Raw genomic sequence first — 25,590 nt, 5'->3', positions numbered from 1 at the left:
TAAATACAAAGGTAGGAATTGTTCTTTGTTACTTTGAATGTGAGCTAAAAATGTTAACAAGGCACAGAAATGTGACTCCCCTTCATCCATGTCCCCACCTAACAATCATTCTCTCTCTTCAACCACGTGTCTTTGTTTACCCTTGCTAATGTCACTCATCTCCCATTTACTACTTAATGCAAAAATGTCCTCACCCTTCCAGGCAACTGTTCTGGAAAAGATTATCAATGAAGATCAATGATCTTGATATTGCCATGTAATTATCTTACAGAGCCTTTCTGGACTATGTTTTCCATTTGAAAAAAACAAACACTATTCAGAGATTAAAAACTAGAGCCCAGCAGAACAAATATAACCCATATGAATATATATATATATATATATATATATATATATATATATCCATACATATAATTTACTTGAGCCAAATACTGTTTTTCAAAAAATCTGAATTAGTTGATAACATTAAAAACTGGGAATTTGGGGGTAAAAATTCATGGTTTTAGTTTTTTTAAAAAAAAGATAAGCTCTGGACCATTAGGCCTACACTTCACAGCAGCAGCAACCAGCTGCAGCTAAACAGCAGTTGGACTTTCTAGTTCATTTCTTATACTTCCTAATTTTTAATTTATTTCTTATAACCTGGCCTTTAACTAAGGTTACTGCCTGGGGGAAGTTTCCACTGGGTCCGTTGGCTTCTAAGACAAAAATCTCTCCTTGAGTCTTGGTGAATTCCATCTTTGCTCCTTTCTGGCCTCGGAAAATGCAGGGATGACAGGGTTTCTGCCCTTGGTCCACGTGTTATTTTTTCTCCAAATACCCTTCCCAGGTAACTTTATCCATTCTGTTGGTTTTAACCACCACCTCAATGTTAATGTCTCCTATGTGGACATTAGCCAACGATTTTGACTCAGGAAATCGGAAGCTGAGGCTCAGAGAGGCTTGCTCATCTGCCAAGTGTCATGAAACTTATTTGTTTTTATTCTACTTTGCTCTAAAAAAGATATGAAGTAGTATACAAAGCTAAGTATTCGTATGTCAAAGTTAAAATTTCTAAGTATAAACACTGGGGGAAAATAAGAGTAACAATGTATGGAAACCACACTCCTATCCTTTCTCCTCATCTTTAACCCTTGTCTACCTATTACCCACTCAACTTCTCCTCCACCCACCCTGGCATTCTATTGTATTTTATTCTCCTTTTTTCATTATCTTGCATCTTTCAGATGACAAGCCTACCTCTTTCAATCTTTGCCAGTGAGCAGTCACTGTACAAAAAGGTCTCAGAAGCAAAGCCCTAAAAGAGCACGAAGAAACCACACATAAAGCAGGGAGCTCGCAGTGGGATCTCACCTGCACTTAGATGCTTCACATGAACATTTCAAAGACACAAGGTGGCACTTAAGAATGGGCTCTGCAGTCGAGATATCTAGGTTAAATGCAGGGTCTGACACTTACTAGAACACTGTAACATTGAGACAGTTATTTAACCTCTCCGAACCTCAATTTTCTTATTTATAAATAAGAAAATTTCAGCCAGGTGCGGTCGCTCACGCCTTTAATTCCAGCACTTTGGGAGGCTGAGGCGGGTGGATCATGAAGTCAGGAGTTTGAGACCATCCTGGCCAACATGGCGAAACCCCGTCTCTACTAAAAATACAAAAATTAGCTGGGCGTCATGGCACGTGCGTGTAATCCCAGCTACTCGGGAGGTTGAGGCAGAAGAATCGCTTGAACCAGGGAGTTGGAGGTTGCAGTGAGCTGAGATCGCACCACTGCACTCCAGCCTGGTGACAGAGAGAGACTCCGTCTCAATAAATAAATAAGAAAGAAAATTTCATGGCATTTAATATTAATGCCATGGCAAATTAAATGGGCATAATAGTGTTTTCTGAAAGAGTTGTGATTTACTGACATAATGCATGTAAAATAATTGCAAAGTGCCAAGCCTCAATAAATTCTCTTTATCTGTCAGCACTTGGGCACACACAAAATTAAACGACAACCTTCAAGGTGAAAACAATGTGGGGTCACCTGCATCAATGAATCAGGATGCCTGAGAGATGGATAATCTTGCCTCTACACTGAAGAGTCTTAAGGGAATTTCTTTTTTTTTTTTTTGACACAGGGTCTTGTTCTGTCACCCAGGCTGGAGTACAGTTGTGTGATCATGGCTCATTGCAGCCGCAACCTCCTGGGCTCAAACAATCCTCCCACCTCAGCCTCCTGAGTAGCTGGGACTATGGAGGCATGTCACCATGCCCAGCTAATTTTTGTTATTTTTTTTGTAGAGATGGGGTTTCGCCATGTTGCCCAGGCTAGTCTTGAACTCCTGGGCTCCAGTGATCCACCCATATCAGCCTCCCAAATTGCTGGGATCATAAGTGTTGAGCCACCACACCTGGCCTTAAGGGACTTTTGTGACAGATGCAGAAAGGTGAATAATCATTCTTTTTACAATCTTCCCCCAAAATGATCTAGGTGTGTCTGACCATCTTTCGGTTTTGCAGAATATTAACTAATTTTCCTTACAGTTCCTTTCTTCTACAGTTAAATGCTGAAATAGTCATTTTCTGCTCAGAGATTGGGGAATGAAAGATCCCTTTGTAAAGATATGACAATACCTATTAGTTAAAAAAATTTTTTAGACATTCACAGTTCAAAGACCAAACAAATTAGAAAGGTGTGAGGGTTGAGAGGTCAGCTGCCTAGATCCTGGAATCAGGCTGCCTCAGTTCAATCCCTGCCTCTGATACTAACCACATTACTTCTACAAGCTACCTAGCTTCTCTGTGCCTCAGTCAGTCTTACTATAGATTGTTGTGAAGGTAAAATTATATGTACAAAGAGCCAGAGTGATGGATACTAAGTAATACTCAATGGAAGTTAGTTATTATTGTAATTATTGTAATAGCAGCATTTCCCAAAGTGTATTTCAATATCCATCTGAATCAGAGTTTTGTGTAATACTTAAGAGATTGGTTGAAACAAAAAAGGGGACTGCACGGTTTTAAAAAATTCTCTTAAGACATCCAACTTGAGGAGGTTGAGGCTGTAGTGAGCTGTGACCACTGCACTCCAGCCTGGGTGACAGAGTGAGACGCTGTCTCAAAAAAAAAAAAAAAAAAAAAAGATATCCTGACTTTGTTTAAGGCAGAATTTCTCAAAGTCTTTAACATGCTGAGGCATACTGTGAATCACCAAGAAATGGATATAACATGAAACATTTCCAAAACAGACTTTATCATAAAGTCTTTTTTTTTTTTTTTTTTTTTTTTTTTTTTTTTAAAAAAAGAGATGGAGTCTCGTTCTGTTACCCAGGCTGCAGTGCAATCATAGCTTACTGTAGCCTCAAACTCCTGGACTCAAGTGATCCTTCTGCCTCAGCCTCCTGAGTAGCTGAGACTAAAGGTGCGAGTCACTGAGCCAAGCTACCACCACAGAGCCCCTTATTAGAGGATTATCTCATCTGATTAATAATTTGCACATCTTGGAAAATGAGAAGCTGGAGTAATATTTGTATGCAACTGTTGAGATAATTGCCTAAATTACAAATCACATTTTATTCTAATATTTCAATATGTTATTCTTGCTATACAGTTTAGTGACAAACCTGTCCATGAAGCCAGCAGCTTCATATCAAGGTTCTTTTATGAACCTTCTCAACTATACCATATGCTTAAAAGCTCTGTGTTACAATTCTCCACATCCTGTACTCAGCCAGTACCTTGAATATTATTGCTATAAAAAGCTACTGATTTTATACTGTCCTTCTAAAACTTACAAGAAAAACTTTGACTTTATGCTATTTTTCTAAACTATTAACATTAGAAAACTCATTATAAAACTCACCTCCCCTCCATTAACAAAATCCAGAACAAAATAAAGCTTTTCAGTTGTTTGGAAGGAATAATGCAATCCAACCAAAAATGGATGTTTCACATTTTTCAAGAGCACATTACGTTCAGCCATAATATGTTTTTGCTGGAAAAAAGGCAAAAGATCAATTGTATTATACACTAGAAAACAACTCTCTTAATTGAGAAAATGGGCTTGAGAGAAACAACAACTATTTTATTTTACCTCTTTTCTGTTGAGAACTATTTTTTTCTGTAACACTTTGACAGCATAACATTTTCCATCCAGTTTCCGTTTTGCAAGAAGAACCTGTTATAGTTAAACATTAGTGTATACTATAAGAAATTTCAAATTTTGATAGAAATAATTCACTTGTCAATACATCAATACTTCTTAAATTCTGTAAAAAGAAAGTCCATAAGGGACCTAGATCATGTTTTTGTTTTAAAAATCAAGTAATCAGGCACCTTTTCTTTGTCACTTAATGTGTTGATATTTGAGATTTTTTAAACTAAATTTAAGTGCCCAAATCTACACTGCTTGAGAAGTTTGTGTGTGTATGCATGCATGTGCTCCAGCCCTGAATCCTGGAAGTCTCCTGTACTTCCAGGAGAAAATATTGCCTGTAGAAAATATTGTTATAAACTTCACGGCTACATTAACAAGGATAAGGAAATGTTTTTTAGGTAATCAAAATGTACTGTTTCATACTGAGATTTTTCTTAACAGGTTTTAAATTCAGAAGAGTTCAGAAGAAAAAGTGCCATGGATTTCTATAGTGGGCTGGGTCCCATGCAGAGGCTTTAAAGAATCTGAAGAAATCTAGAGTATCTTGCAGTGGTGCAATTTTCACTCACTTGCAGCCTTGACCTCTCCAAGGCTCAGGTGATCATCCTGTCTCAGTCTTCCAAATAGCTGGGACTACAGGCGTGTGCCACCATACCTGGCTAATTTTTGAATTTTTTGTAGAGATGGGGTTTCGTCATGTTATCCAGGCTGGTCTCAAACTCCTGGGCTCAAGTGATCCACCTGCCTCGACCTCACCAAGTGCTGGGATAACAGGCGTAAGCCACCGCACCCGGCCTTCTTTTGTTTTACTGCACTTTGTTGGTTTCTTTTTTTTTTTTTTTTTTTTTTGACAGAGTCTCGCTCTGTCGCCCAGGCTGGAGTGCAGTGGCGCGATCTCGGCTCACTGCAAGCTCCGCCTCCCGGGTTCACGCCATTCTCCTGCCTCAGCCTCCCGAGTAGCTGGGACTACAGGCGCCCACCACCACACGGGGCTAATTTATTTTTTTTGTATTTTTAGTAGAGACGGGGTTTCACCGTGTTAGCCAGGACGGTCTCGATTTCCTGACCTTGTGATCCACCCGTCTGGGCCTCCCAAAGTGCTGAGATTACAGGCGTGCACTTTGTTGGTTTCTAAGATTACAGGAGTGCACTTTGTTGGTTTCTAATCATTTTGCGAGATTTTAATTTTTTAATTAAACATAGCATACATATAGAAAAACTCATCACTACAGCTCAGTAAATTGCTACAAAGTGAATACACCTACGTAACCAGTATGCAGTTCAAAAAAACAAAACAAAACAAAACAAAACCCTGCCAGTAGCCTAAAGCCGCTCTTTTGCTAAATCCCAGTCACGACTCACCCTTCTCCTTCTCAAAGGTAACTAACTACCACCATGTCAACTTGAAATAACACAGATAACTTTTGTCCTATTTTGAATTTCACGTAATTAGAATCACATGGATAAAGCTGTCTGTCTCAATTCTTTCACTCTAAACTATACGAAATATTCATTAACATTGTGGCATATAGCATAGTTCTCATATTTTGTTATGCAGAATATTCCATTATATGACACACTACAATGTATCTACTCTCTTGCTGATAGATTAGATTATTTATGAATAATGATGCTATAAACATTCCTGAATATACCTTTCCTAGTGGATATTCATTTCTGTTGGATATGTAAACTAGGGAGTAGAACCAATGTGTCATAGGTAACGCATATATTCAGCTTCAAGAATTAACATCAATTTTCAACAGCATAAAAAACCAAACACCTGGCTGGGCGTGGTGGCTCACGCCTGTAATCCCAGCACTTTGGGAGGCTGAGGTGGGTGGATCATCTGACGTCGGGAGTTCGAGACCAGCCTGACCAACATGGAAAAACCCTGTCTCTACTAAAAATACAAAATTAGCAGGGCGTGGTGGCACACGCCTGTAATGCCAACTACTGGGGAGGCTGAGGCAGTAGAATCGCTTGAACCCAGGAGGCAGAGGTTGCAGTGAGCCGAGATTGCGCCACCGCACTCCAGCCTGGGCAACAAGAGTGAAACTCCATCTCAAAAAAAATTCTAAACAGAATACCACAAAATAGTATTGGGAAAAATTAAAGATGAGCTACATTAACAAAGTAATATACCATGGTCACGGATTTGACACAATATTTTAAAGATGATAATTCTTCCCAAATTGATCTACAGAGTCAATGCCATCCCAATCAAATTCAAATAGAATTTCTGCAGAAATTGATATGCTGATTCTGAAATTTATTTATATTGATATGCAAAGGGCTAAGAATAGTCTCTTGAAGAAGAAGGGAGGACTTAATTCTGTTAGATATCAAGCTACAGGTGTCACAACAATGTGGTACTGGTGTCAGGATAAACAGATAGGCCAATGAACAGAAAATGAACAGAAATGCAATCTAGAAACAAAAACACAAAACTTAAAATCTAAAAAGAGGGTGGGCACAGTGGCTCATGCCTGTAATCCCAGCACTTTGGGAGGCCGAGGCAGGCAGATCACTTGAGGTCAGGAGTTCAAGACCAGCCTGGCCAACATGGTAAAACCCTGTCCCCACTAAAAATACAAAAATTAGCCAGACATGGTGGCGTGTGCCTGAAATCCCAGCTACTCGGAAGGCTGAGGCAGGAGAATTGCTTGAAGCTGGGATGCAGAGGTTGCAGTGAGCAGAGATCGCACCATTGCACTCTGCACTCCAGGCTGGGCAACAGAGTGAGGCTCTGTCTTCAAAAAAAAAAAAAAAAAAAAAATTCTAAAAACAGATCTGTGAAGGTATAAATAGTGAATACATGATAAAGGTGGCCCTGGAGATCAGGTGGCCCATCAGATGGCAAAAAAAAAAAAAAAAAAAAAAACAAACAAACAAAAAAAACAGTTTTCATAAAACTGTATAAGATCAGCTGGTTATCCACATGGAAAAAAATGAACTGTGATGCTATGCCTCACATTATATGCAAGAACCAAATCCTGATAAGACTCTAGATCTAAACATGAAGTTTCCAAAAGATAATGACTTTTTTTTTTTGAGATGGGGTCTTGCTATGTTGCCCAGGCTGGTCTTGGACTCCTGCACTCAAGTGATCTTCCTGCCTCAGGCTCCCAAGTAGCTGGGATTACAGGTATGTGCCACAATGCTTTTGTTTTTAATGACAGATAATGCTTTTGTTCTTAATGACAACTATGTCAAGCATTCCAATAGAATTTTGGGGATTTTGAGAGCAGGATTCATTTCTAACTTTCTATTGCTTATACTAGCACAATACTCAGCATGTAGCAGGTGGATAATATATATTTGCTGAGTGAATAAACATACATGGGTTTAATCGCATAGCCACAGTTTCTAGTCTCAAGGAAACCCAGAAAACAAACTAGAGTTACCAAAAGCTACAAATATAGCAAAATATGATTAAACACATACATATTCCATTTTTACTAAAGACTGAAGTACACTGTAAAAAAAGCACTTAAATATATTCGATGATTCTGATAACTTCATCTATGATACTTTCCTGTTAACCCTGGCCTTAAGTGATTCTCCTTCCTTGGTATGGCTATACTGTCAAGTTACATGATTCATCTGACACCATAAGAAAATAAGCAGGGTCTTTACACATTCGTTTCCTTCTCAAACTGTTATTTACACAGCTGCTCATTTTTGTCTTTCCAGCTTTGGCTTAAATAGCATGTCTTCTGAGAAGCTATGTAAGTGGGAATCTTCCCTCAGCTGCCTATTGTCCTTTGTCATTTCACCCTATTCTTCATTTCCTGCACTGCTGTTATTATTTGTACTTATTTACTTGACTGAATATTTTAAATTGACTATTCCCCCCCCCCCCAGATTGTAAGCACCACAAAGGTAGTAACCATGTCAATTTCCATAATTTTTCTAACCAGGGCCCAGAAGGGTATCTGGCACACAGTAGGTGTTCAACAAATATCTTCTGAATAAGTGAACTTTATTATAGAATTTGAGTAGATGCCTTTTCTCCCTAATTATTGTTAGTATTTTGAGGGTGGGGAAAGTATCTTAATTCCATATCCTGCAAACCAAAAAGTCCTGTGGCTCACACACATAAAGCATAAATTCCTTAAGTACTTATTTACTGAATGAGAAAATAAAAACATTTTAGGCTGGGGATGGTGACTCACATCTGTAATCCCAGCACTTTGGGAGGCCAAGGTGGGAGGATCACTTGAGGAAAGAAATTTGAGACCAGCCTGGGCAAGAGAGCAAGGCCCTGTCTACAAAAGAGTGAAAAAATTAGCCAGGCATGCTGGTGTGTGCCTATAGTCCCAGCTACTCGGAGGCTGAGGTGGGAGGATGGCTTGAGCCCAGGAGTTCAAGTGTGCTATGACTGCACCACTACACTCCAGCCTGGACAACAGAGTGAGACCCTGTTTCCAAAAAAAAAACCCAAAACCAAAACCAAATAAAAACCTCACAAAACACTCTTACCTTGCCAAAGCTGCCTTTTCCAATAACTTTTAAGAAATCAAAGTCAGTTGGTTTGGCACTGAAATAAATTAACAATAAGAATTAGCCTCCTAGAAATTGGAAATATTAACTTTTAAACATTTCTTAGCACCTCCCTCTTTAAAAAATAAATGTTAGGCACAAAACACTTCAGCCTATTAACTCTAGCTTTCCTGCTGAGTACTTCATCTTTCATGCACAGTAGGTAATATGAATAGTAATATCTACTTTCTGATCAGATAAAACATTTCATAACTTTATTTAAGCCTCATTAAGTTCTACTTAAGAGGAACTTCAATAATACTCTCTTTGGGAGAAAAGGATATATGCATATCCTATATGTAGAGTTTTGAACTTGAAATAGCTTCTATCTAAACCAATTTTATTAATCATGGTCCAATGTTGTTGAGGAAATTAAATAACTATATAAATAAGTGATACATTCTAAGGACTATATAACGTGGTAATTCTTCTGAAAATGAAGCTGCTAGTTGGATCACCTAGTAAAGACGCTAAGAATAATTTCTGATGGAGAAAAAAGTCATTACAGTGTTTCATATAAACCACTTATTGTACATTAAAGATAAAATACTTCTCAGCTTATTCTCATGAACAGTAATATAGGAAAACCAGGAAGAGAAAAGTAAGACTGCCCTTTTATTTATGTTAACTTAACCTATCAGGTAAAAACAGCATTGGCTGTTATGTAGACAAAAACACACGGCAGCAGAAAGGGGAGCTTAAGCAGCCAAAAGAGCCGTTTCCTCCAACATGGTCTGAATTCATAAGTTGTATGGGAAGAGGGGAATAAATCCATTTAGATTTGAAATTTGCTTAATTATCAAAAAAATCATTAATTCAAACATGAGAGTAAAACCAGAACTAGGTTAAATAATGACAGGTAAATATTAGTGAGATAAACACTTAACTATATTTAGATGTTTTTCTTCTTCAAAAACCTGCTCTTTGAACTATTTTCTTCTTTAAAGATATGCAGAGGTACTGAAATAACTTTGTAAACAAATCTAACAGTGAAAAGCATGCAGGTCCCTCAAACAGTAAATAGGCGAGCTGAGGCCATACTCCAAGCCTCACTGTTAACTGCTGGAGATGAACCTTAACTTAAAGCAAATTTCCATTTTTGGCCAGGCACAGTGGCTCATGCCTGTAATCCCAGCACTTTGGGAGACTGAGGCAAGCAGATCACCTGAGATCAGGAGTTCCAAGACCAGCCTGCCCAACATGGTGAAACCCTGTCTCTACAAAAATTAGCCCGGCATGATGGTGGCTGCCTGTAATCCCAGGTACTCAGAAGGCTCAGGAGAGAGAACCTGGGAGGCAGAGGCTGCGGTGAGTGGAGATCGCACCACTGGACTCCAGCCTAGGCGACACAGCGAGACTCTGTCTCAAAAAAAAAAAAAAAAAAAAAAAAAATCCATGTTTTGTGCTGCTATTTTTGTTCAATGCTATGAACAACAGAAAAGAATGCTTAAAACCAAACTTCCAGTTAGCATCGTATTTATTTGCTTTCCTTTGAAGCAAAAACTCTTCAAGTAAGTTTTGTAAACTCGTTGTCTCTACCTGCTGTCCTCTCCTCTAGTTCTCTTGTGAACCCTTTCTGATCAGGGTCTTATACCAACCACCACACCATTGAAACTGCTCATTAAAAGTCACCAATGACTTCATGAAATCCAGTGGTCAATTTTCAATCTTCATCTTACTTGCCCTATCAGCAACATTAACAGAGTTAATTACTCCCTCCTCTTTTAGGCACTCTTCCCCTGACTTCAGGAAACCATATTCCTGGTTTTTCTCTTATCTTACTGTCTCTTTCTCAGTCTCTGTTAGCAGTTCTTTCCTGATCTCATAATGTTGAAGTGTACCAGGACGCAGTCCTTGGACCACTTCTCCCGTCTGCCTATCATCATTCTCCAAGTAGAGCAAAAGGGTAGGGAAAGGGTAGGGAAAGCCTAGAATAAAAAAACACTTCAGAGTAAATGTAATATGCCTGTAAGGATAACTACAAGTAAGGGCAGCAAGACCACATTCCTCCTCCAATCCATGGCAGACATTACTAATCAATTAGCCTGGGAATATGGGGAGAAACTCGGTAAACAAAGTTTAATAGCCTTTAATATGCTAATGTCCATTATGACTCCTCTGGAAGAAGCTGGCTAACAACAGGGGTGCACCAATCACACCAAACACCAGCAGAATGTCAATTAGGCCTGCAAGGGTGCTTTTTTTCAGAGGACCTCATAGGACTTGTGGTCCCTTGGGAAATATGGTCTACTGATTTTAGACACACACACACACACACACACACACACACACACACACCCCACTCACCCACCCAGAAAAGTGACAATGACAAAATAGCAGAACCCAATTAACAATCTGTGGATTAAAAATTCCTCAGGGCTATCCTAAAGCAGTGAAAAGCTGGAGCATACAAGCATATGACAGCACTGTATTCACTGTAACTATGGTTATATTTCAAAGGCCTACAGTTAAATTAGTGTAATTATACATATCTGCATATGCTCAAAAAAGATCTTCCTAAAATTCAGTTAAAAATTTGTTTGAAGCAAATTAAACATACTGAGGATTTCCAGACGGTCCCAGGTTGATGTTCTGTGAGGTAGAGTGTAGCTGTGAAGGTGGGGAAAGAAAAACAACATTCTCATTGGAGCTTCAAAAATTAATTAATGTTTTGAAATAAAATATTTATAACTGTACCACAAATATTTGGTTTGTTGCCATGTTAAAGAAACCCAAAGTCCTGATTCTCAGTAAGGGTATAGACTTACTTGGAAATACACACAGACAAAAACATAATCATTTTTCTCATGGTAATTTTCAAGAACTGTTGTAAGAAAAAAGGTAAGCCAGAAATCAAGCTCTAAGTTGGCAAATAAATGAAATAAACTGAGGAAAGCTCCTTTGAGGAGGTGGGTATTGAAACTGCAATTTAAGAGGGATCACTTTCTAAAAAACTGGTTAAAAATGGCTTTTTGTTTTTCAAGTTTTCAAACAGTTTATCAAAGACAGAAATGATAGGATGATGACAATGATGATCGCAAATGCTGGGTTTTCAATTTTAATTTGATGGTAGGTAAATACAGACAAAGCAAACATAGACAGCAGTGTTTTTCTTTTCTTTCTTTCTTTTTTTTTTTTTTTCTGAGACAGAGTCTTGCTCTGTCGCCCAGGCTGGAGTGCTGTGGCGTGATCTCGGCTCACTGCAAGCTCCGCCTCCCGGCTTCACGTCATTCTCCTGTCTCAGCCTCCTGAATAGCTGGAACTACAGGTGCCCACCACCACACCTGGCTAATTTTTTTGTATTTTTAGTAGAGACAGGGTTTCACCATGTTAGCCAGGATGGTCTCGATCTCCTGACTTCGTGATCTGCCTGCCTTAGCCTCCCAAAGTGCTGGGATTACAGTTGTGAGCCACCGCACTCAGCCTTTTCTTTCTAATTCTAGCACTGTGGTAGCGCCAACATTTTATACAGGCTTTTCTCTTTGCAACAGTTGACACAGTAAGCTTAAGCCCTGGTATTAATTTAGAAGCAAATCTTTATTTACCTAGTATGCTATGAAGAAATTTAAGTAATAAAAGATTCTAGTTCATTAATAATTAGCTCTAATTTTAACTCAAAAATCCCAGATTAATCGAGTAATCCTAGCAGTGATCATTTTTTATAAAAGCCAAGTGTCAGTAAATTCTGCTTCACATAAATGAACTTTAAACCTCTTTATACATTCAGATAATTAAATCAGTTATAAATGTTTCAAATATGTATACTTTTACTAGTGTTCTATATAATATATAATTATACTTCATATAAGCTATAAATATAAAAAAGCTTTTAAAAACTTCTCTAATCAGAACCAATACTTTTTTTTTGTTTTTTTGAGATAGAGTTTCACTCTTGTTGCCCAGGCTGGATGGACTGCAGTGGCATGATCTTGGCTCACTGCAACCTCCACCTCCTTGGTTCAAACGATTCTCCTGCCTCAGCCTCCCGAGTAGCTGGGATTACAGGCATACGCCACCATGCCCAGTTAATTTTTGTATTTTTAGTAGATATAGGGTTTCGCCATGTTGACCAGGCTGGTCTTGAACTCCTGACCTCAGGTGATCCACCTACCTTAGCCTCCCAAAGTGGCGGGATTACAGGCGTGAGCCACCGCACCAGGCCAAGAAAATTTTATCTTATCAAACTTCTTATTATAGACATATGTAGTATTTATTTTTACTTAAATTCATTTCAAATTTGTAATATCTAGAATATAAACTATTTTTTAAAATAAAGGGCAAATCATCTCATCCTTCAAAAGTTCTTAAGAAGTTTCTGAACGGGAGTGGTGGCTCACGGCTGTAATCCCAGCACTTTGGGAGGCCAAGGCGAGTGGATCATCTGAGGTCAGGAGTTCGAGATCAGCCTGGCCAACATGGTGAAACCCCATCTCTACCAAAAATACAAAAATTAGCTGGGTGTGGTGATGGGCACCTGTAATCCCAGCTACTCGAAAGGCCGAGGCAGGAAAATCCCTTGAACTCATGAGGCAGAGGTTGCAGTGAGCTGAGATAGCGGCACTGCATTCCACCGTGGGTGACAAAATGAGACTGTCTCAAAATAAAATAAAATAAAATAAAGAAGTTTCTCATGAAAAAACAACATTGGCACCAGTGTTGTAGTTACAATTCAAATTTATTTCCTGTTGTTTTACCTATACATAAAAAATTCATTAAATGAGATTAGTCCTGTTGTGGCATAGTTTTAACTAAGAGTTGCCTTTAATGTTTAAATATTACAGTGTTCCTTTCTACTAAGTAACTGCTACAAAATAATCAAAACAAATCAATAATAAAAATGGAAGAAAAAATATTTCAGTGTTCCTTAGACTCTTACAATGTAATTCAAACTGAGTTGTAATTTCAATACACTTCTTCTGTTAATGAATGTGCAGATAACTGGTTTAATTTTCCATTCAATAAATTTTTCTTATAAAGATGAAGGAAGGCCAGGCGTGGTGGCTCACACCTGTAATCCCAGCACTTTGGGAGGCCGAGGCGGGTGGATCACGAGGTCAAGAGTTCGAGACCAGCCTGGCCAATACGGTGAAACCCCGTCTCTACTAAAAATACAAAAATTAGCTTGGCGTGGTGGCATGTGCCTGTAGTCCCAGCTACTTGGGAAGCTGAGGCAGGAGAATCACTTGAAACCAGGAGGGGGAGGTTGCAGTGAGCCGAGATTGAGCCACTGCATTCCAGCATGGGCAACAGAGAGATTCCATCTCAAAAAAAAAAGATGAAGGAAGAGGATTAAATATAGTGCAGATTAAACAACATGAACAACTTCCAACTTGTCCCCTGAAGTATGTTAATATGTAATTAGATTTTATTATTTAGGCAAGGATTTCCCTAATGGAACACATTTCTGAAATGATGAAAAGTATTAGGATATCGAATTAGACAATTGTACTTACTATTTTTGAAGACAACATCTAGTCACTAAATTGAGGGTGAGGTATAATTTATTTAACAGAATGAATACTAATTGAGATCATTTAAGTTTCTTGACTTCCCTTGGCCTCTATTTTTCTCTGTATAAATAAGGGAGTAGGTCCAGATGCCCTCTAAAATATTCCAGCTAGGAACTTCACTTAGTTATTCACTTAAAAGTCCTTAATAGGCCAGACGAGGTGGCTCATGCCGGTAATCCCAGCACTCTGGGAGGCTAAGGTGGGTGGATCACGAGGTCAGGAGATGGAGACCATCCTGGTTAATACAGTGAAACCCCGTCTCTACTAAAAAATACAAAAAATTAGCCGGGCGTGGTAGTGGGCGTCTGTAGTCCCAGCTCCTCGGGAGGCTGAGGCAGGAGAATGGAATGAACCCGGGAGGCGGAGCTTGCAGTGAGCCAAGATCATGCCACTGCACTCCAGCCTGGGCGACAGAGCGAGACTGTCTCAAAAAAAAAAAAAAAAAAAAAAAAAAAAAAAAAAAGTCCTTAATAAGTAGTTACAATTATACAACAAAGTATGGCTTTTTCCTTTTTTAAAAGAGATTCTTTTTATCTGTATTTTAAAACCTCAAGGGATTCTAGTGGAAGTTTCAGACACTATGGATGAAAAAAGAAAAAAAGGAACAAAACTCAGATTTAAAGCCAACAGCGGCAGAACCCAGAAATCTCTCAGCTTGGCTCTGTCTTCGAGTTGTCTGCAGCTGTCTTCCACTGCAAGGCAAGATAGGCTTCAAATAACCTAAACCTACCTAGTCTCACATGAGTAGCAAGCAAAACATGGAAAATCATGGTTACATAGATTTTAAAAACATTACTTGAAATCATTCATTTTTCAATTAAAAATACTAATAGTTGGAAAATGTCAAAAGTATTAGGAAAAAGGTTTTTTAAAATCCATAACCTTACCAATATATAATTTTGCAAATATTTACACTACTTTCATGTAGTATTTGCATATCTTTTTAAAAAACTGACTGTAAATCATACTGTGTGAATATGCATATAAGTTTTAAATACTGATTTCATTTGATGTGTCAAAGCTTAACATCTGATCTTGAAAAATAATTTAAAATGTATAACATATATGGACAAACACTAAGTGATTGGTCAATATTTAGGTTGAGTCTAATATTGTTTTTAACAGATCATACTGAAATGAACATCTTTTGCTTTTTTCTGTGTGGATTATTCCATTTGCATCAATTCCTGATGTGAATATTTTTATATTTGATATGTACTGCTGAATTGCTTTCCAAAAGAGTTGCATAAAATTATGACACCAATGATGACCAAGGGTGCTTGTTTTACCTTACTGTTATCAGTTCTGCAATATTTTATTTACTGTACATTTTTTTTAATTTGGTAGAGCAATAAAAATCTCTCTAAGATTTTCATTTGCTAATAGCATCAACGTTGAACATTTTCCTCTATGTTTTTTTACTAAGAGTATTCCTTCATGCCCCATTTCCTTTTATCTACTATGGTGTTAAGTATCATTCTTTTCAAAAACCCATTTGTATGGGCTTTTCACACAGACGTTATTTCTTCTTATGCCTTATTTGTTACAAATCTTTTCCCAGTTTGTTGTTTCTCTTTTGACCAGCTACAGAGATTTTTTTTTTAAAGCTTTTTACATTGTCCTAGGAGCAACCATGTCACAGATGTAAAAGTTACATTTGTTCTCTTAACTGAGAATCTTCTTGGGGTATTGGAGAAGGAAAATTACTACTTTCCAGTAGTCACAAAAAAGGAATATGTCTTTTTTCAAAATGAAGGTTTTAGCTCTAGGACAGTAATATTCCAATGCACCATATTATCTTTTAAATCACAAAAACAGAACCATAACAAAATTAAAAGGCATTATAAAGAAAAACTGTATTTCAACCCATCATCTCTGATTTTCATGTATATATTTAATAATAGTTGTTTAAAAGTTTAAATTATGTAGATATAGTTATATAACATTTATAATAATTTAATTGCTACATAATAATACTTTCAGTTAAATTATTACAATTTACTTCTCCCATATAACCTTCTAAGGTAAATGTTGAAAACATCTTCATAATAAGGCACAAGCTTATTTTACTTATTGCTATCACAATCTAGTTTAAAAAACAACACTGGTCAGGCACAGCAGCTCACGCTTGTAATCCCAGCACTTTGGGAGGCCGAGGCAGGAGGATCACAAGGTCAGGAGTTCGAGAGCAGCCTGGCAAATATGGTGAAACTCCATCTCTACTAAAAATACAAAAATTAGCCGGGCGTGGTGGCAGGCACCTGTAGTCCCAGCTACTCGGGAGGCTGAGGCAGGAGAATCACTTGAACCCGGGAGGCACAGCTTGCAGTGAGCCGAGATCACGCCACTGACTCTGGCCTAGGCAACAGTGCGAGACTCCATCTCAAAAAAATAAACAAAACAAAAAAAAAACAAGGCTACCCTATTCTCTGTTAGGAACACACATTAATTATGTACATATATCACAGAAATAAAAGTTAGTTGATGCCAACTGGCATGTATGTATTGACTGTTCTGTATATAAAATCCTGACAATGCAGAGTAAGTGGGATGTAATGTGGTCAAGAAGGCCTCTTCTGTTGGCCAAAATTCAACATAGTTTCAAGGGTGGCAATAATGATAAAATAAGATGTGAAGTGAAGAAAGCAGAATATAAAACTGTATACACTGCATAATTAAAATTAAGTAATTTTAAAACCCTATACATTAGAGAAGATTGGAAAGAAAATCACCAGGATGTTAAAAATTTTTAGGTGTGGGTGCAATAATATGGATAATACTTTTCTTTTTACCTATTTTCAAATTTGTCTGATTAACCTATATTACTTTTTAGTATAAAAAGTACTCATTCTGTAGGTTTTATAAGAAATAGTGATCTGTGGCCTGGGCACAGCGGCTCATGCCTGTAATCCCAGAATTCTGAGAGGCTGAGGCAGGTGGATCATTTGAGGTCAGGAGTTTGAAACCAGCCTGACCAACATGGTGAAATCCCATCTCTACTGAAAAAATGCAAAAATTAGCCAGGCATGGTGGCAGGCGCCTGTAATCCCAGCTACTGGGGAGGCTGAGGCAGGAGAATCGCTTGAACCTGGGAGGTGGAGGTTGCAGTGAGCTGAGATCATGCCACTGCACTCCAGCCTGGGTGACACAGTGAGACTCCATCTCAAAAGAAAAAAGAAATAGTGATCTGTAAGAGGTATATGCATTTGTTTTTATGTGTTCTACATAGTAGAAACTCTACTATGGATGAAATTACTTCATTTGAAGTAAGTGTCCTAAAGCCACTAATTTCACCTTTGGAATAGTATTTTTTCTATTAAGAAAGGCAATTCCTCTTACTACCTTCTGAGAACTTCTTTCATCCTCATCTTCAGATGGATCTGACTGGTGTTTCGGACTGTCCATTTGAAGGAATGCTCTGACATCTGGACTAAAAACAAAAATTAACTTTATTATAACTTCAAAAGCATTTCTACAGCCTTTCTCCCTTTTAAAATGAAAATCAAAATAGAAATAACTATATTAGTATTTACAGTAAGAAAGTCAAACAGAATCCATTAATATTCATTATTATAAATGTAATACGCAAATTATTATTTTTTTAAATAGAGAAACCAATAGACAAATGGGCAAACATATAAACAGGCAGTTCATGGAAAAGAAAACCCAAATGGCAAGCAAATTTGTGAAGATGGCTAACTTCACTAATAATCAGAGAAATATAAGTTAAAATGATAATGAGATATCACGTTATGTCCGTTACCTGGCAAAAGTTAGAAAGACAGATAATACCAAAAGTTGGTTAAAAAAAAAAAAAAATAGGGAAAGAGAAATGTTCAAATATTGTTGGTGACAATTCAGAATGAAGCAACTTTTCTGAAAAGCAATCTGGCAATACTTGGTAAAACTGTGTATGCATTTTCCCTGGGCCCAGAAATTCTAATTTTTGGGGTAAACCATAGAAAACATTATGTGCCGCTGGCCAGGCACGGTGGCTCACGCCTGTAATCCCAGCACTTTGGGAGGCAGAGGCGGGCGGATCACGAGGTCAGGAGATCGAGACCATCCTGGCTAACATGGTGAAACCCCGTCTCCACTAAAAATACAAAAAAAAAAAAAATTAGCTGGGCGTGGTGGTGGACACCTGTAGTCCCAGCTACTGGGGAGGCTGAGGCAGGAGAATGGCGTGAAGCCGGGAGGCGGAGCTTGCAGTGAGCCGAGATTGTGCCACTGCACTCCAGCCTGGGTGACAGAGCGAGACTCTGTCTCAAAAAAAAAAAAAATTATGTGCAGGTCCAGTGAAAGGCATGTAACTATAATGTTCATTGCAGCATTTTCTGTAACAGTAAGTTAGAAGCAAAATAGACGTTTACCACCAGGGAAATGAGTAAGTCAACTATGGTAACTGCCTATAGGGAATACTAGTCAACAGCGAGAAGCAAGAAACTATAACACAGTATCATTTATATATATATATAAAATACTCATAGACACAAAGCATCAGTCTGTTTACCAAAGATACACAGATATATAAGGACATATATCAAACACATTAAAGTGGGTATCATCAAGGGGGATGAGGAAATGGCTATGAAGATGAAGGATGAAGAGAAAAAAACGGACTAAAATTAGAGATGGCCCACAGATGGACTCATGACGACTGTGGGGAATAATTAAATCTCCATACCCGGCACCCTCTCCCCAATCTGTCCATAATTATTTAATCAAATAATATACATTATTTCCAGGAAACTCAAAAGATGAAAAATTATTTTTAAAAAGAGGAGGCCTTAGCCAGGAGTGGTGGCTCATGCCTGTAATCCCAATGCTCTGTGAGGCTGAAGCAGAAGGATAATTTGAGGCCAGGAGTTAGATACCAGCCTGGGCAACATAGCAAGACTCTGTCTCCACAAAAAATAAAATAAAAAACCCCAGGCATGATGGTGTGCACCTGTCATCCTAGCTACTCAGAACGCTGAGGCAGGGGAATCACTCGAGCCCAGGAGGCTGAGGCTGCAGTGAACCAAGATTGTACCCCTGCATTCTAGCATGGGTGACAAAACAAGAACTTGTCTCTAAAAATAAATAAACAAAATAGGAAAAAAAATAAAAAGAAAAAGAACTGGACTGGTGTAAATGTAAAATGGTACAGCCACTGTGGAAAACAGTTTGGCAGTTCCTTGAAAAGTTAAACACAGAGTTACCTTATGACCCTGCAATTCCAAACCTAGGCAAAGACCCAAGAGAAATAAAAACATATGTTCACATAAAAACTCATTCATGATTTCTCATAGCAGCATTATTCATAATAGCCAAAAAGTGGAAATATCCCAAATGTCCACCAATAGATGAATGGATAAACAAAATGTGGTGTTATCCATACAATGGGATATTAGCCATAAAAAGGAACGAAGAGCACTAACACATACTATAACATGAATGAAGCTCATAAATACTATGCTAAATGAACAAAGGCAAAAAAAAAGTCACCTACTATATAATTTCATTTTAATAGGCAAATCTGTACAGACAGAAAGTAGAATAGTGGTTGCCAAGGGTTGGGGGAGGAGATAATTTGGAGGTAAAGTTTCTTTTTAAGGGGATGAAAATGTTAGATTAGCTTTGGGGTGACAGAATTAGTGATGATGGTTGTAAAGCATCGTGAATACACTAAAAACTACTGGGCTGGGTGCAGTGGCTCACACCTGTAATGCCAGCACTTTGGGAAGCTGAGGCGGGTGGATCATGAGGGTAAGGAGTTCAAGACCAGCCTGGCCAACATAGTGAAATCTTGTCTCTACTAAAAATACAAAAATTAGCCGGATGTGGTGGCACGCACCTGTAGTCCCAGCTACTCAGGAGCCTGAGGCAGGAGAATCTCTTGAACCCATGAGGCGGAGGCTGCTGTGAGCCAAGATGGTGCCATTGCACTCCAGCCTGGGTGACAGAGCAAAACTCTGTCTCCAAAAAAAAAACAAAAAACAAAAAACAAAAAACAAAAACAAAAACAAAAAAAAAACAAAAACTACTGAATTGTATGCTTTAGAATAATTAAAATGGTGAATTTTTAACTTAATAAAAAAGGTTTATAAAATGTAGGGGTGGGGATTTTCAATCTTACCACATGGAAGCAACCATTGTTAACATTTTGGCATATTTTATTTCAGTCTTTTTCTCTGCACATTTAAGATCACAATATATTTAAATTTTCACTTTAAAATTACATAATAAACATTTCCCCATCTTGTTAAAAACTTTGTAAACAATCACTTTTGACAGATACATGATATATAACATGAATGTACTAAAAATTACTCAATGATTCTTCCACTTGAGGGTATGACTTCCAACTTTTCATTACCATAAACAATGCTGTAGTTGACAATCTTTGTGCGTAGTATTAGAACTCTACAACTTTCAGAACAGATTTTTAAAAATAAAATTACTCGTCTGAATTATAAACCATTTCACAGTATTAAACAAATACAGTTTGTAAGACTGATTTCCAGAGCAGCTGTACCAATTTATACTCTTCTAGCAGTATATGAACATCCTGAAGACTCTCAGGCTTGGTTAGCATTAAATGTTACATTTTATATTAACATCTTGGATAATTTGATGTGAAAAACTGTATTTTAAAGAGGAAGTACTCAGTATCGCTTACAGTAATAAGTGAAATGCAAAATTAAAGCAACAGTAAGATACCATTACCCACTCACCAGAATGGCTAAAATGGAAGACTAACAATACTAAGTGTTAATGAGGTAAGCAACGTGATTTCACATGCTGATGGAAAGTGTACAACTGGTAAATCACTTTGCACAACTATTTTGCATTATCCACTAAAGTTAAACACATACATATACCCTACAACCCACATGTTCTACTCCAAGATATATCAGAAATGTTGGCACATGTGCACCAAAAGGTATGCTAATGGCAATATTATTTATAATAGTCAGAAAATAGAAATATTAGTATCTGAAATGCCCATCAACAGTAGAATGCATCAACTGTGGTATACTCATACAATGGAACATTATACAGCAATGGAAATTAGCAAACTATAGTTATATGAGACAACATGGATGACTCTCACATTGCTGGGAAATAAGCCAGACAGATAACATATTGTATGATTCCATTTATATAAAGTTCAAAAACAGGGCACACACTAATCTGTTTTGTTAAAAGTCAGGCTGGTAGTTACCTTTCGGAAGGAAGAAAGAAACAGAGATTGAAAGAGGATGTGTAAGAGATCTCAGGGGTGTTCATACTATTTTCTTTTTTGGCCTAAGGGGATGATATAATTCAGTTACGTTTATTTCTCATAATTTATTGAGCTGTACAGTCCTGATCTGGGCACTTTTCTCTGTTATGATGCAATAAAATTAAAATAAGGTATTTCTGCTTCCATTTCATTTCTTAAATACATAAGGAAATGTTTAGTTTCTCTGACAGTAAGCCATTTCTGTGTCCTTCTTTGTGAACCATTCAATGTGTTTTGTTCTGTTTTGTTTTGTTTTGGTGTGTTAAGTGTTGGCATGGGCTCCTTCTATGTTAAATGTATTTATCTATCGTCCTTTATCATGGAAAGCTTTTTCTATATTTTTGGTTTTCAATTTTACTTCCTTATGATTTGGGGGTTCAAAAGTTTTGCTTTGTTTTTTTGCTTTTGCTGTTTTAGAGATGGGTCTCACTCTGCCACCCAGGTTGGACTGCAGTGGGATAATCACGGCTCACTGTAGCCTGGATCTCCTGGGCTCGGGTGATTCTCCTACCTCACTACCTCAGCCTCCTGAGCAGTTGGGACTACCGGCACATGCCACCATGACAGGCTGATTTTTTGCATTTTTTTTCTGGAGAGGGGGTTTTGCCATGCTGCACAGGCTGGTCTTGAACTCCTGGGCTCAAGTGATCTGCCTGCCTTAGCCTCCCAAAGTGCTGGGAGTAAAGGCATGAGCCACCGTGCACAAAGTTTTTATTAGTCAAATTTTTCATTGTTTTACTTTGTGATAATGTCATTCACTGACAATATGCTCAGAAAACCCTTTTTCATCCAGAGATGAGAGAAATACTAACATTTTATTATAGTTTGAAAATGATTTTAAAATTTGTTTTTAATAAAGTCATCTTAAAAATTAGCTTTTTTGGCTGGGCGTGGTGGCTCACACCTACAATCCCAGCATTTCAGGAGGCCGAGGGGGGAGATAACTTGAGGTCAGGAGTTTGAAACCAGCCTGGCTAACATGAGGAAACCCTGTCTTCATTAAAAATACAAAAATTAGCCAGGTGTGGTGGCACACACCTGTGGTCCCAGCTACCCGGGAGGCTGAGGCAGGTGAAACTCCGTTTGTTTTTTCGTTTTTTTTTTTTGAGATGGAGTCTCACTCTGTCGCCAGGCTGGAGTGCAGTGGCACGATCTTGGCTCGCTGCAACCTCTGCCTCCCAGGTTCAGGCGATTCTCCTACCTCAGCCTCCCAAGTAGCTGGGACCACAGGCGCAGGCCACCATGCCTGGTTAATTTTTGTATTTTTAGTAGAGATGGAGTTTCACCATATTGGCCAGGATGGTCTCAATCTCTTGACCTCATGATCCGCCTGCCTCGGCCTCCCAAAGTGTTGAGATTACAGGCGTGAGCCACTGTGCCTGGCCAGAAGAAAAGCTATTTTAAAAGTACATTTCCTGCTGGGCACAGTGGCTCATGCCTGTAATCCCAGCACTTTGGGAGGCAGATCATCTGAGGTCAGGAGTTCCAACCCAGCCTGGCCCATTGATGAAACCCCGTCTCTACTAAAAATACAAAAATTAGCTGGGTGTAGTGGCTCACACCTGTAATCCCAGCTACTCAGGAGGCTGAAGTGAGAGAACTGCTTGAGCCTAGGGAGCGGAGGTTGCAGTGAGCCGAGATCACGCCACTGCACTCCAGCCTAAGCGATAGAGCGGGAGTCTGTCTCAAAAACATAAAAAATAAAAATAAAGTACGTTTCCTTAACAGTAATAACAGGTATATAGGAGGTGCTCAAGACACACTTGCTGACTGGCTTCTCTTCTTGCTCTCTTAAATTTCTACTGTCTTAAGAACAGCTTGATGTTCAAATGAAGAGCGTGAAAATTAAAATTCTGTCAACAACAGAAAAGATCTAGAAAATAGGAAATGTTGGCCGGGTGCGATGGCTCACGCCTGTAATCCCAGCACTTTGGGAGGCCGAGGCAGGCAGATTACGAAGTCAGGAGATTGAGACCAACCTGACCAACATGGTGAAATCCCATCTCTACTAAAAATACAAAAATTAGCCAGGCGTGGTGGTGCACACCTGTAATCCCATCGACTTGGGAGGCTGAGGTAGGAGAATCACTTGAACCTGGGAGGCAGAGGTTGCAGTGAGCTGAGATTGCGCCACTGCACTCCAGCCTGGGCTACAGAGCAAGACTCCATCTCACACACACACACACACACACACACAAAATGGAAATGTCACATTTTCCTAAAAAGAAAATGCCAGTTAAAAAATTAAGTTTATCACTCCTGTAATCTCAGCACTTTGGGAGGCCAAGGTGGGCAGATCATGAGGTCAGTAGATGAAGACCATCCTGGCTAACATGGTGAAACCCCGTCTCTACTAAAAATACAAAAAAAAAATCAGGTGGGCGTGGTGGTGTGCCCCTGTAGTCCCAGCTACTGGGGAAGCTGAGGCAGGAGACTGGCATGAACCCAGGAGGCGGAGCTTGCAGTGAGCTGAGATCACACCACTGCATTCCAGCCTGGGCGACACAATGAGACTCCGTCTCAAAAAAAAAATTAAGTTTAAAAAACTCTTGACTATTTTTGGGGTGCTGGAAATATCTTCTATCATAAATGGAATGGTGATGGTTACAGGGTGTATATATATTTAAAAATCCATTGAATTGTACACTCAAGAACTGTGTATTTCACAGTATAAGATTTTGGAAACTGGCAATTTAAAATAATCCAATCGCTTTTAGTTGAATTTTAATGCCAAATATAACATCTTTATAATACTGCACATCAAGATCCAGAATGAATACTTTATATATTATATAGTGTTAGGGGTTCTGAGTAACTTAAAATACTAGGAGAAGTAATAACCACTACCATTTATTGCATACTTATTCCATGCCCGCTCGTCAAAGGAAGAGACAAATTCAAACTTTGAATGCATGAATTACATTTCACACAGCCAGTAATATGCCAATTCAAAGTAATCTCCAATGTATACAGCAATAATTAGAGATTAGAAGGGTGGGTCTAAGGTGAAGATAGCATAGCGCATATCCCCAGGAAAAGGCATAATGTTTAAGAAAATAGTTAAACAAAGAGCCAAATAGTAAGACTTTTTACTGAGGAACAGACTAGACAAGGGAACTGTGAGTTCAGGTATCCTACCAAATTTCATGCCCTTCTGCCACCTGCCAGAGGTGGCAGAGGATACCTGTTCTTACGGCACTGTCTAATGCTGGTGTGACCACAGCTGTGAGACCTGCCTGACCCTTGCCTTACCTGGGAGCATCAGGGGAAATCCATATCTCTGACCAGAAGACCTTGTCAGAGGAGATCCAGTTTTAGCATTTTAGTAATTTACTAAATTCAATTAAGTAAATTTAAAAAGAAGATCAGAGGACCTGTTCAGAATAGTAGAACGCCTCTGTGCGCTATAAAGAACCATATAAATGGTAATCATCATTTTTAGAACAATTACTCAAAAATACAGTTCTTCAATGTTGTGGTTCTGAAAAGACTGTTAAAGTGTGTCATATTTACACCATTGCCCATAGGCAACCTTTAGTTTACACAGATAGGTGAGCTGCGGAAAAGCTCTCCAAATATTTTATCCTCTTCATTTCCTCTTAGAATACTTTATACATACAAGTACTATAACATAAATTACAAACCACAATAAATGTAATGAATACTCATAAACCAACTACCAGACTCAAAAATGAAAACACAAGCCAAACCACAGATCTACCAATGTTTTTGTAGGTATTTCTGATACAACCCTCTATCTTCCTAGCTGGGAGCTACTGGCCTACAGAAAGAAGTTTAAACCTGTCAGCATGAGACACCCACAGGGCTGGGAAAGCGCCTTTATCTTAATGGCTGCTGGACTATTGTGTTGAGAAAGACTGGAGGCCTCATGTGGGTCAACAGAACACTGTCCCAAGTGAAGCAGAAATTGTGGCATGTGTACCCAACCCCAGACAACTCCTTCAACCTCGTCTTCTTTCCAAAAATCTACTCAGCTCCAGTCACCATGAAATGTTAAGTGTCCTGACGGTTCAGGCTTTCTGTAACCTGTTACGCCTGGAAAGCCTTATTTTTTTTCTCGAATGATTACACATCCTTTAAGCTGCTGGAAGCCTTCCT

The 25,590-nt window shown here is 38.5% G+C and overlaps 1 protein-coding gene and 1 long non-coding RNA gene across 15 annotated transcripts in view; one reads left to right on the top strand and one right to left on the bottom strand.

The window, feature by feature from the left end:
* SGK3 (serum/glucocorticoid regulated kinase family member 3) overlaps nucleotides 1–25,590 on the bottom strand; it is a 150,741-nt gene that overhangs the window by 21,952 nt on the left and 103,199 nt on the right. For 11 of the 13 annotated variants that reach the window (XM_063816348.1, XM_001161550.7, XM_063816352.1 and 8 more), the window contains 5 exons: nucleotides 17,544–17,631; nucleotides 11,252–11,301; nucleotides 8,632–8,689; nucleotides 4,084–4,167; nucleotides 3,853–3,984 (listed from right to left, as the gene is read on the bottom strand). In XM_063816348.1, the coding sequence (XP_063672418.1) occupies nucleotides 3,853–3,984; nucleotides 4,084–4,167; nucleotides 8,632–8,689; nucleotides 11,252–11,301; nucleotides 17,544–17,631 (412 nt within the window). The remainder of the gene's footprint in view (nucleotides 1–3,852; nucleotides 3,985–4,083; nucleotides 4,168–8,631; nucleotides 8,690–11,251; nucleotides 11,302–17,543; nucleotides 17,632–25,590) is intronic. The other 2 variants (XM_063816351.1, XM_063816353.1) reach the window with 1 other exon arrangement.
* The window catches only part of LOC107976540 (uncharacterized), a 69,523-nt gene that overhangs the window by 31,130 nt on the left and 12,803 nt on the right, over nucleotides 1–25,590 (top strand). The window lies entirely within an intron of this gene.

This window comes from Pan troglodytes, chromosome 7 (genome assembly GCF_028858775.2).
Source record: "Pan troglodytes isolate AG18354 chromosome 7, NHGRI_mPanTro3-v2.0_pri, whole genome shotgun sequence".
NCBI lineage: Eukaryota > Metazoa > Chordata > Mammalia > Primates > Hominidae > Pan > Pan troglodytes.
The sequence above is the reverse complement of the archived record's forward strand: the minus strand, read 5'-3'. Positions and strand labels throughout refer to the sequence as shown.